The 18,291-nt window shown below is 39.9% G+C and overlaps 1 protein-coding gene across 3 annotated transcripts in view; it reads right to left on the reverse strand.

Annotated features, from left to right (window-relative positions):
* The window catches only part of bchs (WD repeat and FYVE domain containing 3 bchs), a 1,877,108-nt gene that overhangs the window by 1,329,011 nt on the left and 529,806 nt on the right, over positions 1-18,291 (reverse strand). For all 3 annotated transcript variants that reach the window (XM_090389621.1, XM_090389619.1, XM_090389620.1), the window contains exon 24: positions 13,959-14,187. In XM_090389621.1, coding sequence (XP_090245747.1) covers positions 13,959-14,187 — 229 coding nt within the window. The remainder of the gene's footprint in view (positions 1-13,958; positions 14,188-18,291) is intronic.

Genomic DNA, 18,291 nt, shown 5'->3' on the forward strand with positions numbered 1-18,291 from the left:
TTCCAATAAATGTGCTAAGGCTGTTCAAGAGAAGAATGTTGCATATGGTAATTGGCTTGTTTCTAATTCTTCAGTTTCATTTTCTGCCTACAACAAAGCTCCCAACAATTGTAAAGCAGTTATTAATCAGTCCAAAATAGAGTTTGTACAGTCTCAGAGTAGAAAACTTGCTTCTTGCCCTAAGGTGCCTCTGTAGCCAGGTGGGCAGGAGCAGCAGTGCATAGCACACGTTTCTTGATTAGACACGGTTTGAGCCCGTAACCACCAAATACGGAGGATGCAGAAAGGTCAGGGAATGACCACCGCATATCCCTGGAGCAATATGGCCTTAGTTGCTAATGCTCCTAAAAACCAAATAAGAACAACTTGCCCTAATGGTAGCCGAGCATTCTAGTCTCTTTCCAATGCTATTGGCCGTAACTTTTGCCCATCTCTGCTCCCACCTCTGTTCAAACCAGATGGTTTTGTTGTCACTTCAGCCAAGGATAAAGCTGACCTGCTAGCATCCCATTTTTCTTCAAACTCATGTATTAATGATCTTGGTAAAACACCTCCCACCATTCCTAACACGCTCCATTCAATGCCTCCTGTGGTCTTCAGTCAAAAGGATGTCAGAAGGATTTTGACGAAACTCGATGCTAAGAAAGCTCCAGGTCCTGATGGTATTTCTCCACCTGTTGTCAAAACCTGTGCTCCTGAACTTACTCCTATTCATTGCCGCCTTTTTTCACTTTCTTATTCCAAAGGTGTTTTTCCTTCTGCTTGGAAATTTGCTCATATCCAGCCTAAAAAGGGTGACAAATCCCTCCTGTCCAATTATCATCCCATTGCTTCTACTCTTTCTAAAGTAATGGACAAATAAATTAACCACCAACTCTTAAACTACCTAGAAACCTTCTGTCTGATCAATGATCGCCAGTATGGATTCCATCAGTGTCGATCCACTGGTAATATTCTGGCTTATATTACCCATTTATGGATTAATTCAATGGAAAGGTTTGGTAAAACACAAGTAGTTGCTCTTTACATCTCAAAGGCTTTTGATCGTGTTTGGCATAAAGATCTTCTAAACAAGCTTCCATCTTATGCTTTGCCAACTGTTTTTAGTAATTGGTTATGCAGTTTTCTCTCTGCTCGCTCACTGAGGGTAATGGTAGATGGCTCTTTGTGGTTGGTTGACATGTTATTTAATGGCACAAGGGTTGCTAAGGCCAAATTGTGCCTGATTCTATTCGATAGTGCAATTACCAGTTAAAATCTGTAAAATAATCCCGTCTGCTTTAAGAAATAAAAGAACTCAGCTAGATTAGCAATGTCTCCAACCAGATGTGGTAATGTCAAAGGTTCTTGCAGATGTGAAAGCGATTTGAAAATTTAGTTTCGATAATTATTATAATGATTGCAATTTATTAGAATATGCCTCACCGTAAGTTTAGTCTGACAAAATGTACAAATCGGCGGACCTTCCCCCTTGAGGAGATAAATATGGGATAGATTCGTATGCCCAATATGCGTCCTAGCCAGGATCACCTCCTCTTGCCTATTTCATCGCATGCTTGAGGGCCACAACTTAGGTTCCTGTTTAAATTGAAGCAGTTTATTGCCGTACTGAGCCTGCCAGATTTGCAACCATTGCTCTTCACACACATGCCTCTTTGTCTCCTAACTTCTCCATTAATGCCGATGTCCCCTAAGGTTCAGTTCTCTCCTCCACTCTTTTCCACTTGTATATTAATGTCCTTCTTCCATTGACTGGAAATCCAGTCTATAGTTTTGCCGATGATAGCATTTGCATTCTACTTTCCATTTTGAGAAACCTTGCCCTGCTCAATCAGCTTCAACTTCTCGAATATTTGCTACCAATTCCTTAAATGCCGATCTTCAGGTAATTCTCCAGTGGGGCAAAGACAACTTAGTTGCCTTCAACCCTTCTAAAACTCAGTATTGTCTTATATCTTGCAAAAAGGATTCTTCTGCTCCTATGCTTATCTTTAGTGACACTCTGATTTCTAGGCAAAATGATATATCTCTTTTGGGGATTACCCTGACTTCTAATCTCCCTTGGTACAAGCACATTACAAATATTGCTTCCTCTGCATCTAAAAAACTTGGTTTTCTCTTTCGCTCTCAACGTTACTTTTCTTCCAAACATCTGCTCACTCTGTATAAATCGCAAATCCACCTTGCCATGGAATATTGTTCCCACATCTGGGGTGGTGCCCCCAAAATCTCTCTCAGGGTTCTTGATTCCATTCAGAAGAGGGCAGTTTGGTTAATTAATGATTCATCTCTAACAGGGTCTCTCCACTCGCTGTCTCATACACGTACTGTTTCTGCTGCATGCCTCTTCTACAGATACTTCCATGGGCACTATTCTTCTGAATTAGCTTCTATAATTCACGCACTATCTTTCAAAACAGTCCGATCATGTGACGCCCCCAGCCAACATCTATTTACTGTCCAACTTCAAACTCACAGAACCAACTTTTCATCTTCCTCGTTTATTCATTCAACTGCCATTTTTTGGAACAACCTTCCTTCATATGTATTTTCTGAAAATTAGAGTCTACAGAAGTTCAAGTCCAATGTCCACAATTATCTTCATTCGCCTTCTCAACCTCCAACCCAAGCACGGTACTAAGTACTATAGGTTCTCTAATACCTCTCGTGTTTGGGGTTTACATTAAAAAAAAAAAAAAAACTAGCAAGACATTTGTGTATTTATTGGATGACTTTTCTACAGCTAAATGTTTGAGAGGTAACCAGAGGAAGCAATACGCTTGATCTGATTATCAGCAGTGATTATTCATGCATTAAGAATTTGCAGATAAAGGAATCACTGGGTGACAGTGATCACAGTGTACTGATGTGCAATTTACTTAAAGATGTAACTACCATCAAGGGTAAAGGGAAGGGCTTCTGCTTTTGTAAAGGTGACTACAGTAGGATCAACCGATGATCTTATCAATGGTTAATCTAAATGGGAGGCCTTCAGGGAGTTAATCTTGGAGGCTACATGGTTTTTCATACCAATTAAGAAATACTGTTCAAGGTTTAGACCAAAATGGATGTCAGATGAATTAATGAGGTTCGTCACAGAGAAGAAAAATGCATGGGATGCATTTAATTATCAGTCGACACAGAAGCCTATGGCAGATATGAGCTAGTCTGTAAACAAGTCACAAAGGAGGTTAGGCAGGCGAAGGCAGATTATGGGAAATCTTTGGCAAAGGATACAAAAAATACAGCAAAGTGTTTTTTACTTAGACCCCGGGAAAAGGAAAATGAGAGTAGGTGTAAACACATAAATGGGCTGTGACAGCAGCACATGCAATCTTATTGATGAAATATAGGAATTGTGCTAGCAGGGACAAGGAGCTGATTATCAAGTTGTACAAGTCTGTAGGCCTCATTTTAGGAAGGATGTAGATATGCTAGAACAAGTACAAAGAAGGGCAACAACATTGGTGAGGGGAACAAAGGGTTGTTCTTACCAAGATAGGTTTAAGTTCTGCAAATTGCAGTGCCTGGAGACTAGGCATATGCTAGGTGATCTGATTGAGGTGTACAAGGCCAACAGACTGAGCAAGCTCAATGCAGATGGGATTCTTCCTCTTGCTCAGATTAAGAACCTGAGTGGGTATAGATTCAAATTATGGAAAGACAGTTGTAGAATAGATGTGTGGAAAAATATTTGCCTTTAGCCAGTGGGTAGTTAATTTCTGGAACAGACTTCCATCTCTTGTTGTGGTAGTTGATAGCTTAAATAAATTTAAGGCTGAACTGGACAAGCATTCGGAGTGAATAGATGGGTGAAATGGGAGGTGTTTTTTTTTTTCTTCCTTTTTTGCTGATGCTGCACAAGCTTGCTTGCTTGCATCGTATGCCTCAACTAATGCTAAACTGTTCTAAAAGAGTCAAATATAAAATTTCATGAAAATCCATTCAGAGTTGAGTTACTATTACTCCACTGCATAGACAGACAAAGAAATAATAATGTCTGTATTTCAATTAGCCCCATTTTAATTTAATTTAGGATTGCCCAATATTAGCATTATCATTATCAAAGGCACATGATGCAAGAAAGTAAGCTTATCTAGCATCCGCCAAAAAAAAACACACAACCTTCTTTCTCATTTCACCCATCCACTTGCTCCAAATGTTTGTCTAGTTTTGCCTTGAATCTATTTAAGCTATCCACTTCTACGACAGATGGAAGTTTGTTACAGCAATCAACAACCCACTGGCTAAAGGCAAGTTTCCGCACATCAATCCTATAAGTGTCTTTCCTCAATTTAAATTTATGCCCTCTCAGGCAATTATTCTGAGCAAGAGGAAGAATGCCATCAGCATTGAGTATGCTCAAACCATTCAAGATCACCTCACAGGTGTCTAGTCTCCAGACACTGTAATTTCCAAAATTTAAGCCTTTCTTCTTAAGAGCAACCCTTTGTTCCATTCACTAATCTTGTTGCTCTTCTCTGTATTCGTTCCAACAGCTCTACATCCTTCTTAAAATGAGGCCTCCAGACCTGTATACAGTACTCAAGGGCTGGCCTGACCATTGCTTTATACAAAGGGATAATCACCTCCTTATCCCTGTTGGAAAAATTCCTGTATATCAATGACAAGACACCATGAGCTACTCTTGTGAACCGTCTGCACTGCTCAATTACCCCCCCTCCCAGGTCCTTTTCACTCTCTACCACTGTCAGTGTAATAGCATCTCCCAGGGGTCGCCCCTACGGTCGAGTAAATTAGCACTCTGTTATTTGTGTTAAATATAGTTAATTATTTTGCATTTCTTGGATTAAATTCTGGTGTACTGCAATCTTCGTGAGAGGGCGTATCTTTTGGTATCTTTTCCATAATGAACTTCTAAGGCGTTGAACAGAAATAAAGATTTTAAAATTTTCGCGTTATGTCATTTTTCTCTACGATATGCACTATGTTGAAACCCTATATGTTCGGCCGTTGTTTTTCAGATTCTAATTAAGTATAAATTAGAGGTGCTTCAGACTGAAATTCCTATATCCATTTTAAATCTTCTAATAGAACTGCAATGCCTTTTTAAATTATTGTATTCTGTGAGTGTATCAATGTGTACTCATCTTTTTTTTTTTTTTCCTTTTTGGGAGCTGCTAACTCTGCTTAGAAAGTACTACCATGTGGAGGCGGCCACTCCTTCTTGCAGATGCGGTTCTGTCACTTGACTCGGTACCCATTGGTAGTTTGAAGTTCCTAGTTTGAAGTAGTGATTGATAAACTATTTTAGTAATCAAACTGAACCCAATTTAATGATGATATCATGATATGGAATTAATAGTTGATTTATGATTATTATTGGCATCTATTAATAATGAATTTTTGATCTTTAATCGGGTGATAATTAGAGCTAGTTTTTACTGATGCCATACTCCACTGACGTCATATTACAGTGACATGATCTACTAACAGAATATTGAATTAATTATGGCAGATTATGAAGCCCCCCTTCTGGAAGTAATTGCAACTAATAAATACCAGAAGAAAATCTTTACCCAAAATAACTTATCTGGAAACTGACAGTAGTAAATCGGTAGACTGCTCTACCTTCTTGGATTTCCATCCAAACCAGCACAAACAAAGTATGAGTTCTCAAGAAGAGTCCAGTTCCTCGACTCCAGAAGATGTTCCTGAGGATGCAGTTCAAGCTGTTCACTGTGGTAACCAAGTGCTTCTTTTACCTGGGCTATAGGCACACCTCGGTCCACTGCACCCACACCTCTCCATCATGCGGAAACTGTGCCCAAAGCGGACATGTTCATGCTAAATGTCTGCACCGAGATGAACCTACAAGCTGCATCAACTGCAAATGGAGAAAGAAAGAACATCAACACTCAGTTAGAGAGGTAAATTGCCCAGAGCATCAAAGAGCTCTAAAAACGGCATGGCAAAAGACCACTAATGGATAAGAACCTAACTTCTCAACATCAGATCACCAGACCTGCCCCGGCAGCATCATTCTCAGCAGCCAGTAATAGCCAGAACTCCAGTCCAATTAAATTATGCATCATGCAGATAAATGTTCAACGTTCCCCGAACAGTTGCGGATGAAATAAGACAGGCAGCCGAGGCTCACCAAATTGACGTAATTGCAATACAGGAGCCATACACCATCAAAGTCCCAGCAGAAAACACAAACAAGATAGTAGGCTATTCAAGGCAGACAAGACTTATACAGCCAGCTAGCTCTGATCCTAAGACTTGCATAGTTGTACTCAACAAGCAAATTGATGTACTTATAATTCACGGTCTCTGCACAAAGCTTGCCACTTGCATCTAGGTTAGGTTCTTTTCAATCACACTATATATCATCTTCATCCACCTTCCAGGGACATAAATGACTTCTAAGATATACTGAGTTTGCCATAGACCTTCTTGACTGTAACAGTATACTAACAACAGCAGACGTTAATGCCAAATCCCCATTATGGTTATCAACTTCCTTGGATACACGTGGGCGACTTCTAGAGGAATTAATTCTGAACAGAAATTTAACCATCCATAACCTACCCAACAACCTTCCGACGTATTGTAGCACCACTGGACAATCTAATATTGATGTCCCACTAACGACCAATGACGTATGGACACGCGTCTTGGATTGGGTCCCAAAACTGGACTGGATGCTAAGTGACCATCAGGTCATCTATTTTCACATTGGGACCAGGCACCTGCCGACAACTACTAAGGAAAGAGTGCCAGAATTAGTATGGTTTTCCCTATGAGCAGTCGACTGGAATGCCTTCAGCTACTCCATCCATGACTTTCCAACCCATGATCCTCTCCAATATGAAGAAGCAATACCAGAAGAATACAGAAGTAATACAAACAACAATTACCAGAGCCTCGTATAGAGCAACAAGGAAGAAAGTCCCATGCAAAAGACCCTGTACATTGTGGAACAAGGAACTTATGACACTAAGGAGGGAAGTCCATCGCGCACGAACGAAGTATCAGAACCGACGAAACTGGCCAGCAGCAGACGTCGAAAGACTACACGGGAAATACTTGAATAACAAGGACACGTACACCAAGGCAATAGTAATTAGAAAGCAAGAAACATGGGCTACATTCATCTTATAATCTGGAAATTCAAACCCCTGGGGGTTACTGTATAAAATCACACAGGGAAAAATCTTCACAACAGATATCTCTGGCACTGTCCTGGCTGACAAAAATGAAACCACCAACATAAATGCCATCATAAATAAGCTCCTCCCGGATGACAACCCTCAGAATGACTTGCCGGAACACAAAAGTATCCGGAAGAAGAATGCCAAATATATAACACAGGCCAAGGTTGAACCCTTCACCAGCCTGGAATTGAATCAGGTCCTCAAAAAGGTAAATACCAAAAAAATGCCCAGGGCTGGATTTAATTGAATATGCCTTCATCATTAGTTTTCACAAATTAAGGCCAGAACATCATCTATTATTGAACAATAAATGCCTCCAAAAAAAGGAAGTTCCCCCAGCCCTGGAAGGTTGTGCTGCTCCGCCTAATACCAAAACCAAATAACCCAATAACGAACCCTCGTTCGTACAGTTCGACCAATTGCCCTGCTGGCAAACCAGGGCAAGACCTTAGAAAGACTAATGGCCATCAGAATCACAAATCTCTTTCTCTCCAAAGATATGATTTAACCAGCCCAATATGGATTCACCCAGGGCAGATCATGTGAAGACGCCCTCTCTGATTTGATCCAGCACCTGGAAACTTCACAATCCAAATATGAACTCGCTCTGCTTATTGACTTCGAGAGGGCCTTCGATAATGTATGGTGGGAAAGTGCACTGCAACGTCTTCGCACAGCAGAATTCCCAAACAATCTTTACTGGCTGTTCAGAAGCTACTTCTCACAACGCACAATAATAATTAAGTCAAAATACCACCAAGTCCTTAAACTAATCCACCGGGGGTGTCCCCAGGGCTGCCTCAGTAACAGCTTTGAAAAAAACAAAAATCACAGCATTCACTGACGACCTCACCATCATGGTCGCTGGTCATTCCAGAGCAGCCCTTGAATCCACAGCACAGCGAGTACTCAACCATCTCTCTACCTGGGCAGCAATCAACAAATTGCATATTACCCCTGCCAAAACTAAGATGATGGTGTTTAAAAACAAATTCGACTTATTAAGGCCCCCCCACAAGTCAAAATCAATGGAACCCAGCTAACCCAGCTTCATAGAACAGACAAAAGATCTGGGAGTAGTAATAGACAACCACCTGTCTTTCTCTCCCCCATCTACAGCATCTGAGTTCCAAGACCAAAAAGCTCTCTGCCACAATTATAAGGATCTCAAGAAGTGAGTGGGGACTCTCAAAACGAACCCTTCTTCTTTATTATAAAGCTGCCTTCTCCCAATAGTAACCTATGCTGCCAGGGCCTGGCTTCACAGAGTACCCATCATTAAGAAGAAGGAAAAGCTAAACTCTATACAAAGAGCTATGCTACTGGCAACCCATTGAATCTGCCGTGCAGTTTCTACAGCAGCTCTCCAAGTTATAGCAGGCACCCTCCCTCTCGACCTTCATGCAATCTACAAGGGACTCTGCCATCGAAGTAAAAAAGGTATTTCGGCAATGATCCTGGAAATAGAACTCTCACTAACTATGGATATAAAGCAGGAGAAATCTTGACATCTCAGTAAACTCTTCAATATATGGCAGACCAGATGGGATTCTTCTACTGTAGGGATGGTAACTCAGAGTTTTCTTCTGGAGGTAACCTTTGCAACCACTAAAAAGAACACCCGATGGTTCCCCCACAGCCTGGACTCTTTCTTTCTCATTACCGGACACTGTTCTCTAAATGAGAAAGTGCATGCTGGGACTCACTGACAGTCGCCACTGCTTTTGCGGACAAAGTGAAAGTTGGAAACACTTGCTTCAGGAGTATGTACATTACCACGACATCAGAAACTATCTGCAGAATAAGATCCAAGACTTGCCACCAGCAGATCTGAATCAACTGATATGTACCCAGAACAAACTCAAAGCCTTCCAGACTTTCGCAGCTGAGGTATTTGCCTGGAGGAGAACACTGATCGTCAATCATTGATGTGGAAATCCCGATCATTAACAATGCCACTGCCAACTGAAGGTCACTACTTCTACTGACTGTTACTTCAGTGCAAATTTTCCCCCCCCTCTCAAACCTGCGTTCTGCACTGTTTCCAGGACCTGCCCTGGAACTGGGAGCAGCTTTGGCTCACTTTTCCTTCTTTTTCACTCTGTCCCCTGCGGGAGAGAAAACCACTCTCTCATCCTCCCCCCCCCCCCCTTCTCTGCTGGCACCCCGAATTATCTCTCTTTCTCTTCACTGGAGCCAGGGTATAAGATTAAATTTATTTATTATTTTCATTTATTTATTTCTTTAATTATTATTTTTCATTTATTTAGCTTTTTTTTTATTATCATTATTTTTTATTTATTTATATATATATATTATTATTTATTTTCTTTTTTTTATTATTTTTTTTTTTTACTTTTGTTCTGTTCCCACACCTGGGACTTGGGGTGTCACTGGTGCCAAACAGCTTTTTTTTCTTTCTTTTTTTCATCACAAGGAATCTTTATTTATTTATTTTATTTAATATATATATATATATATATATATATATATATATATATTTCCCCCCCCACCACCACCACTGGGAATTTTTTTATTATTATTTTTTCTTTCTTTCACCACGGGGATTTATTTTATTATTATTTTTTTTGCACGGCGGGGAATTTTTTTTTTTTTTTTCCCCTCTTTGGAGTGGGCCCCCCAGAGAAATCTGGCCCACGTTTTGGCAACATCAGGTGGGTCAGAGTCTCATTTTGAGAGAGAGTAAGTGCTCCATTCAGACTAGCCCACATTCCCGTCATGTGGACAAGTACCCAGAATCATCTGTCTAGGTGATTGATACTTCTGGGTAGCCAATTGGCCAGAACATAACAACAGAACACACGCAAACTTATACTACTCATTTTTCTGGCCTCTGACAGTGGTATTGTCCTTCACAGAGATATGAGGCGGAAATGAACTCACGTTCTAGGAGCCGCCCCTAACAAAAACACATGTCAGTGTAGTACCACACAGTTGATACATTACTCTGGGGCTACTGCTTCACATATGCAGCACCTTACATTTGTCAGTGTTAAATTTCATTTACCACCTCTCAGCCCACCTGCTCAACTTTTCTAGATCTTGTTCCAGCAGCATCATTAACAACCTTGCTGACCTTTGTATCTTCTGCAAGATTGGACATTAAGCCAGAAATACCATCATCAATATCACTAATAAATACAGAAAACAACAATAGACCCAACACTGAACCTTGGCGGACTCCACTAATAACATTAATCCACGAAGAGCAGTGTCCATTGATTACCACTCTGTCTTCTCCCACTCAACCATCCCTTTATCCATAGCAGCAATTTGCCTCCAATGCCGCACTGCTCAAATTTGTGCAGCAGTCTTACATGTGCAACAGTATCAAAAGCCTTTCTAATATCCAAATATACGATATCCAAATTATTCCTAGCATCCAGTTCCTTTCTGACCACATCATAGTATCCAATCAAATTGGTCAGAAAAGACTTCCCCTTAACAAACCCATGATGCATCAAAGCTATAACTGAAGTCTTGTCTAGATGATCGTCTAATACTTCTTTAACCAGCGCCAGCATTAATTTCCCTGGAACAGAAGTTAAACTAACATATCTGTAATTACAAGTCTCCCTTTGATCCTACTTTGTGGATTGGGGTCACATTTGAACATTTCCAGTCCATGGGTACCTCCCCTCAGTCCAGGAAGCTCTCATAATTATGGCTAAGAGTTTGTTTACTTGCTTTTCTGCCTTCTTTAGTATAACTGGATAGATTCCATGCACCCCAGGTGCGTTTCTTATTTTTAACTTAAACAATTTCTCCTCCACTTTACTCTAAGTTATTACAAGATTATCTAGCTTACTGCCAGAGTTTAATAGACCTCTGGTATTCCCCTCCACGAATAACTCCTCATGTGTGAATGTAGATGCAAAATATTCATTTAGTTTGTTAGCTACCTGAGCAGGATCATCAACAGTTTAACCATCGATATCAAGTGGACCAATCTGATTCATTCCTTTCCTTCTAGAGTTTCATAAGTAAAGAACTCTTTTCTGTTTTTCTCTGCATCCTTTGTCAAAGATTTCTTGTAATCTGCCTTTGCCTGCCTAACCTCCTTTGTGACTTGGTTATAGACCAGCTTATATCTATCATAGGCTTCCGTGTCACATGTTAATTTATATGTATCCATGCATTTTTCTTCTCTACCACACGTCTAATTAGTTCATCTGACATCCATTCAGGCCTAAATCTTAAACAATATTTCTAAGTTGATGAAAAGCCTAATAGCTTCCAAGATTAATTCTTTGAATGCTTCCCATTTTGAATTTGCTTTTGATAACATCATCAGTTGGACCCACCATATAGAATTTAAATACTGTCTCAGACCTCCATAGTTGCCTTTACAAAAGCAAAAACCCATCTCTTTACCCCTAATGGTAGTTGCCTCTGAGTAAATTCCACTTCAGCACACTGTGATCACTGCCATCTAGTGGTTCTTTTCTCTGCAGATTCTTAATGTATGAAAAATCACTACTAATAATCAGACCAAGAGTATTACTCCCTCTAGTTGCCTCCCGAACATGCTGCTGTAGAAAACCATCATCCAATAAATCCGCAAAAGCCTTGTTAGTGTGAGCGACCAACCCACAAATTCCAGTCAATATCTGAGAAATTAAACTCCCCCATTATAAGACACACTGGTTTCCTGTCCACTCTATTTTTCTGTTCAGTTGTTTATCATAGACATCAGTCATTAGACCTAAAACATACTCCTACTCTCAATTTTGCTTTCCCAGTGCTTATGTCACACCAAACGGACTCGACACTGCACTGTCCAGAGATGTTGACTGGCTGTACTTCCTTGGATTTTGTGTTTCTTAACCAATAGCATAATCCCTCTTCCCTTCCACTCCTGTCTATCCTTCCTGTACACACTGCCCTCCCCAAATTCAAGTTCTGCATTCCTTATATCTGTGTGACATCACATCTCTGTTATCTGAACAATATCTGCCTTTGAAGTTTTGATCAACACCTGAAATTCATCAAATTTATTTACCAAACTCCTAGCACTCGTGTACACACAAGAATACATGCACCTGTTTCTATTATTCTTAGCTAACCCAACACAGCCCATGTATTTACTTGTTCCGCAATGACTCCCAGCAGTCTCTGGAATCCCCTGCACCTTGTTTTCTAGGCTGCTGCTCATTTCAATAGAAGCAGTCCAAGAATCACTTTCAACTCTACTAGCGGCATCTGTTAATCTATTAGTCGGTGAATCCCAGCAAGCTAGCAGGTTTCTGAACCACCTAACTCTGCCGCGATAGCATCATCAAATATTCTTGCACCCTTTCTATTTAAGTGTATCCCATCCCTGTAGAAGCAGTCTCTCCTGTTAACAAGCACAGACCAGGCTGAGAAAAATTCTACCCCTTAAGCCTGGCACCATCACTCCAGGCCGAATTGATCAACAAGACTGTCATTATATACTCCCTCCTATCGTGTCTGGGCAGAATTGCAAACATTTTCAAATTCAACCCTAACTAATACACTGACCTGTACTTGTTAAGTAATTCCACCAGTCTCCTACTCTTGATATCATTAGTGCCCAGGTGTACAACAATATCACTTTTTGTGCCCTTAAAAGATGACATCTGCTCTACAATGTCATCAACCTTTGCCCCTAGCAGACATACCCTGGTCCTATTCCACCTATCCTTTTTGCACAATATGTTCCCTGTTTCCCTGACAACAGAGTCGCCAATTAGAACTAGTTCCTTTGGGACCAGCACATTCTGCCTTGGGGGTTGCCGCTGTGTTGCATAATGTTCTAGTGCAAGATGATTTGGGCAGCTGAGAGCTTGATGGGCCCCTCAATTTAAAACCTACGGGGGCACCCACTGTGTCCTTCAAGCTCTCATATAGGCCCATAACAACGCTGAGTTGGCACTTGATTTCCTTACACTCTTTACATCACGTGCACACACAAAGACATTCCCCTTGGCAATATCATCTGTTCCTGATTGATCCAGAAACATCACACAAGCAGTGCATTTCAAATGGCTGTGATTCAGAGGACAAGCCTCCTCCCCCCTCTCAGTTCTCCCCTGAGCCACAGCACTCCCATTAGTTTCAGCCTTTTGCTTTGCTCCTCCGGCCTGAGTCATGATTTCTATTCAATTTCAAATAAAATTCCAGTATAAAATATAACCCTAAACTTATATCCCAATGCAGTTATAACACTATATATAAGTATTTCAGTATCGAATATGCTCTCCGAGTTACGTTATATGACTTTGTTATATGACTTTCCTATCAAGTTATATGTATTAATTTATAATGTTATATTTGTAAAAACTAGGTCGTTATATGTATTTAGTTAAAAAAACGTACAATTTAATTGACAATGAAATCCAGTGAGATCAGTAAACCTTACTGATCAATTGATAATACTAAACTCGCTATCTAGTTTTACATTAAACTTAAATATATGTTTCTGAACAGCCAAAATATAAAATTCTATGAAAAGCCATCCACCAGGAGTCACGTTTTTACAGACATCATGCAGACAATAGGTGTTTTACACATATATATACTATATAAAAGAGGATTCTCAAAATTAGGAGAAATAGAAAAAATATGTTCTACCTATTACTACATGCAAATGCCTTTTACATCCTATATCTAACTAATACTGCCATTTAAATGTAATGTTACCATAAATTAATTACTACTTCCAAAGAGAGCCCACAATACTTGCTAAATATTTATATGTATGCACACACTTGCACATATCAGAAATCAACTTACCAGAAAGAATAGGAGCTTGCAAACTTCCTGTATAACAAGGTCCAAGTTGAAATAATAATGCAACAGCTTGGAAGGATAAAACATCTTCTACTAAATGACAAGGTCCTTGTTTCCAAACAAGTTTAGACTGATGTCGAAACTGTGGGGGTGTACCTATGAAGCCAAACACTGAAGTGGCTACAGTTAAGTTAGCAGCTCCTCCTCCTGGATTCTGCGATATATAATGTAGCTAGAAAATACAAAACAAGAAGTTTATGCATGCATGCATGTATGTATGTATGTATAATTTTAAAAATAATCAGAAAACAGTAGTTGAAAAAAGTAGTTATGGGCTACTTTTTCTCATTACTTTATAATTTATATAGTAAAGCAGCACTAGGATGCAGCTGCTCTGTGCAATCATCTGATAGCCTATTTCCTTTAAATTTCATTTTGCTTCTAAGCCAAGGGTGATTATATGGTAACACTCCTTAACACACTTATTTATGCTTTACTTCTTCAGTGGTCAGACAATGCAATATAACAGCCTATTTCCTTTAAATTTCATTTTGCTTCTAAGCCAAGGGTGATCAAATGGTAAGACTCCTTAGCACACTTATTTATGCTTCTTTACTTCTTCAGTGGTCAGACACTGCAATATAACATAAGTGCAATCATCTGTTCTTTTCCCAGTTTTTCATAGCATAAACTGATTAAACCAAATGTAACATATTACTGGACTGATCAGTTTAACTATCAATAGGCTGTGATACCAACAGCCACTTCTGAATTTTGGCCTCTGAAGGAAATTGGGTTCAATGGTTTATTTTCTTTATTATTTAAACTTCTGATCATTCACCCTAATCAAAATCTTATGGTTGTGATTTAGAACTGATTTTGATATTTTCTTCCTTGTTTTGGTACCACCATATAAGGCATCAGATAAATAATATTGTTTTTCTCAGATAAAATCTAAATGTGTGCTCAGTCAAATGATTAAAAGTGCTAAAACATAAATGTTGTTCACAGATAAAACTTGTACATTCAGTAAACACATGTTGATTCATAAAATTAAGAAGAAGAAGAATCTTTATTGCAATATACTTTAGTTGCAACTGCACATCATGGCAGTGCCCAGGAGTTAAAAATTTACTATAAAAACAAGGTTGCTTGAATCAACCAAAGTATATAAAATAAAATAAGCAAATTAAATAAAGTACTAGAAAATTAAGAAATGAAATGAGTATACTATATACAGAAAACATTGGGTGAGCATATGGACCATTTAGGAAATACATAACATAACAATATACATTGAACAGCATAATCATATACATGATTGAACTGAGTTACATTATACACTGCTCAGGATGACTCAGGTTATAATACTGGTAGCCTTGACCATCCATTAAGTTGAATTCTTTATCTATATTGTCAATCCTGGCTAAACTTGTTCAGGTCTACATCTAAATCCTGGAGGCATGATAACATCTACTAAAGAAGAAACCAGTACGACAGGTGAAAGCACATTTGAAGATGGCATAGCTGCAGAGCTGTTCGCAGATGCGCCACTGGGATCCTCCATGCACAGTTGTCTCAAAAGAAGGGTGAGGCGATGAGCCCAGTTATGAGCTTGACGGTTGTAATGATGAGTATTGGCCACAGCAGTGGACTGGAGCTGCAGAGATAGGCTAAGTTTGTGGCAGGCCCACTTGAGGAGCCAGTACTTAGAGGAAAATACTGGTATAGTGGTAGTGGGTGATGAAAATGCCCAAATCTCTGCAGCATAGAGAAGTGGGGGATAAACTATTGTTGCAATGTATCTGACCATGGTAGATTTGTCTGTTACATGTTGCAGATGCTGCTTGCCTATCCATCCCAGTTAAATGGATAGTCAAGGTGCAATACCACCACTTTGCTTATTGGAGGCTTGAAGTGGTGGAACCCATGTTTAGTCTCTAGACCTAAGTTCCGGTCAACCCTTCCCTATCTCTCTCTTCCATCATGCGGTATGATTGATGACTTTTGAGGTTAAGATGAACACCATGGCGAGATCCAATATTCCTTACATTTCGAGGGTACAGCTCTAAAACGGTGTGTGCAGGCCACCCGCTAGTTAGTACATTGGACCGAACATATTGCTAACTCTCTAGGAGTCTTCGGGATCAGCTAGTGTGTAATCTTGCTACCTCTACTCTGCCAGATAGTGCATGGAGGGAGTCCGAGTAGTGTGTATGTGGGGAGCATTGTCGAGGCCACGTTATGTCAACGATTTCGGTATACTCTTACCATGTGTATGGCATGTCCAAAAATTTAATTGCTTCATACAGCGTGTCCCACCCACTTTTTCTTACTATTGAATACACCATGAACTGTCAAACTAATAGAGCAAGCTTATCTGCAAAAATATCTAAACCTCCCAAACACTTCTTAGTTCATTTCACAAATATACGTGGTCTCAATTCTAATCTCAACGATGTCCATTTCCATTTGCAGTCAATTTGGAATCTCCTCTCTTTGATCTTCTCTGGCATAAAATCTCTCTACCTCATTGTGTCAAATTCATCTGTTGTCTCTACAGTTCTCCCAACTCCACTAATCACGTGGAGCTCTTTGACTTCCGATCTTTGAAACTTGACTTTCTCCAGTCCAACTTTCCTAACAGTGAAGTAATTTTCCTTGGTGATTTTAATGTACACAACTCCAGCTGGTTTCTGTTTTCTAGTCACACCGACCCAGCTGGTCGAGATGCTGAGGCTTTTGCAATTACTAATGACCTTGCACATATTGTTCAGTTACCTACAAAAATACTGGACAATCCTAATCATACAGCCAAAACACTTGATCATTTTCTCACAAACAACCCTTCTAAGTACACTGTTGAAGTGAGTGGTTCTTTAGGCACTTCAGTTCACAACTTGGTGATTGTCTCTTCTCCAATGGAGCCTTTATCTCATGGCTATTCCCAAACTCGTGCTGTTTGGCATTACAAGAATGCAAAATGGGATGACTTCCAAGATTTCTTTTCTACTTTTCCTTGGTCAGATTACTGTTTCAGAACTTCTGATGTCAAAGTTTGCTCAGATCGTATCAGTGATATTATCCTTGCAGGAATGGAATCCTTTATCCCACACTACACTTTAAAATCTCGTCCTTTATCTAAACCTTGGTTTTCCAATAAATGTGCTAAGGCTGTCCAAGAGAAGAATGCTGCATATCGTAATTGGCTTGTTTCTAATTCTTCAGTTTCATTTTCTGCCTACAACAAAGCTCACAACAATTGTAAAGCAGTTATTAATCAGTTAAAACTAGAATTTGAACAGGCTAAGAATAGAGAACTTGCTTCTTGCCCTAATGGTAGCCGAGCATTCTGGTCTCTGGCCAAAGCTATTGGCCCCAACTTTTGCCCATCTCTGCCCCCACCTCTGTCCAAACCAGATGGTTCTCTTGTCACTTCAGCCAAGGATAAAGCTGACCTGCTAGCATCCCAATTTTCTCACAACTCATGTATTAATGATCTTAGTAAAACACCACCCACCATTCCCAACACGCTCCATTCAATGCCTCCTGTGGTCTTCCGTCAAAAGGATGTCAGAAGGATTTTGACGAATCTTGATGCTAAGAAAGCTCCAGGTCCCGATGGTATTTCTGCCCTTGTTCTCAAAACCTGTGCTCCTGAACTTACTCCTATTCTTTGCCGCCTTTTTTTACTTTCTTATTTCAAAGGTGTTTTTCCTTCTGCTTGGAAATTTGCTCATATCCAGCCAGTTCCTAAAAAGGGGGACAAATCCCTCCTATCCAATTATCGTCCCATTGCAATTACTTCTACTCTTTATAAAGTAATGGAGAAATCAATTAACCACCAACTCTTAAACTACTTAGAAACCTTCTGTCTGATCAACGATCGCCAGTATGGATTCTGGCAGTGTCAATCCACTGGTGATATTCTGGCTTATGTGACCCATTTATGGGCTAATTCAATGGAAAAGTTCGGTGAAACACAAGTAGTTGCTCTTGACATCTCAAAGGCTTTTGATCGTGTTTGGCATAAAGGTCTTCTAAATAAGCTTCCATCGTATGGTTTGTCAACTGTTTTTTGTAATAGGTTATCCAGTTTTCTCTCTGATCGCTCACTGAGGATCAACCCTTGGTAAATGGCTCTCTGTCTTCTAACTTCTCCACTAATGGCAGTGTCCCTCAAGGTTCAGTTTTTTTCCCCACTCTTTTCCTCTTGTACATTGATGACCTTCTTCCATTGACGGGAAATCTTATCCATATTTTTGCCGATGAGAGCACATTGCAATCAACTTTCCATTTTGAGAAACCTTGCCCTGCTAAAACTTCAACTTCTAGA

Source organism: Mastigoproctus giganteus, chromosome 2 (assembly GCF_048544385.1).
Source record: "Mastigoproctus giganteus isolate SK-2022 chromosome 2, ASM4854438v1, whole genome shotgun sequence".
Taxonomy (NCBI): Eukaryota; Metazoa; Arthropoda; class Arachnida; order Uropygi; family Thelyphonidae; genus Mastigoproctus; species Mastigoproctus giganteus.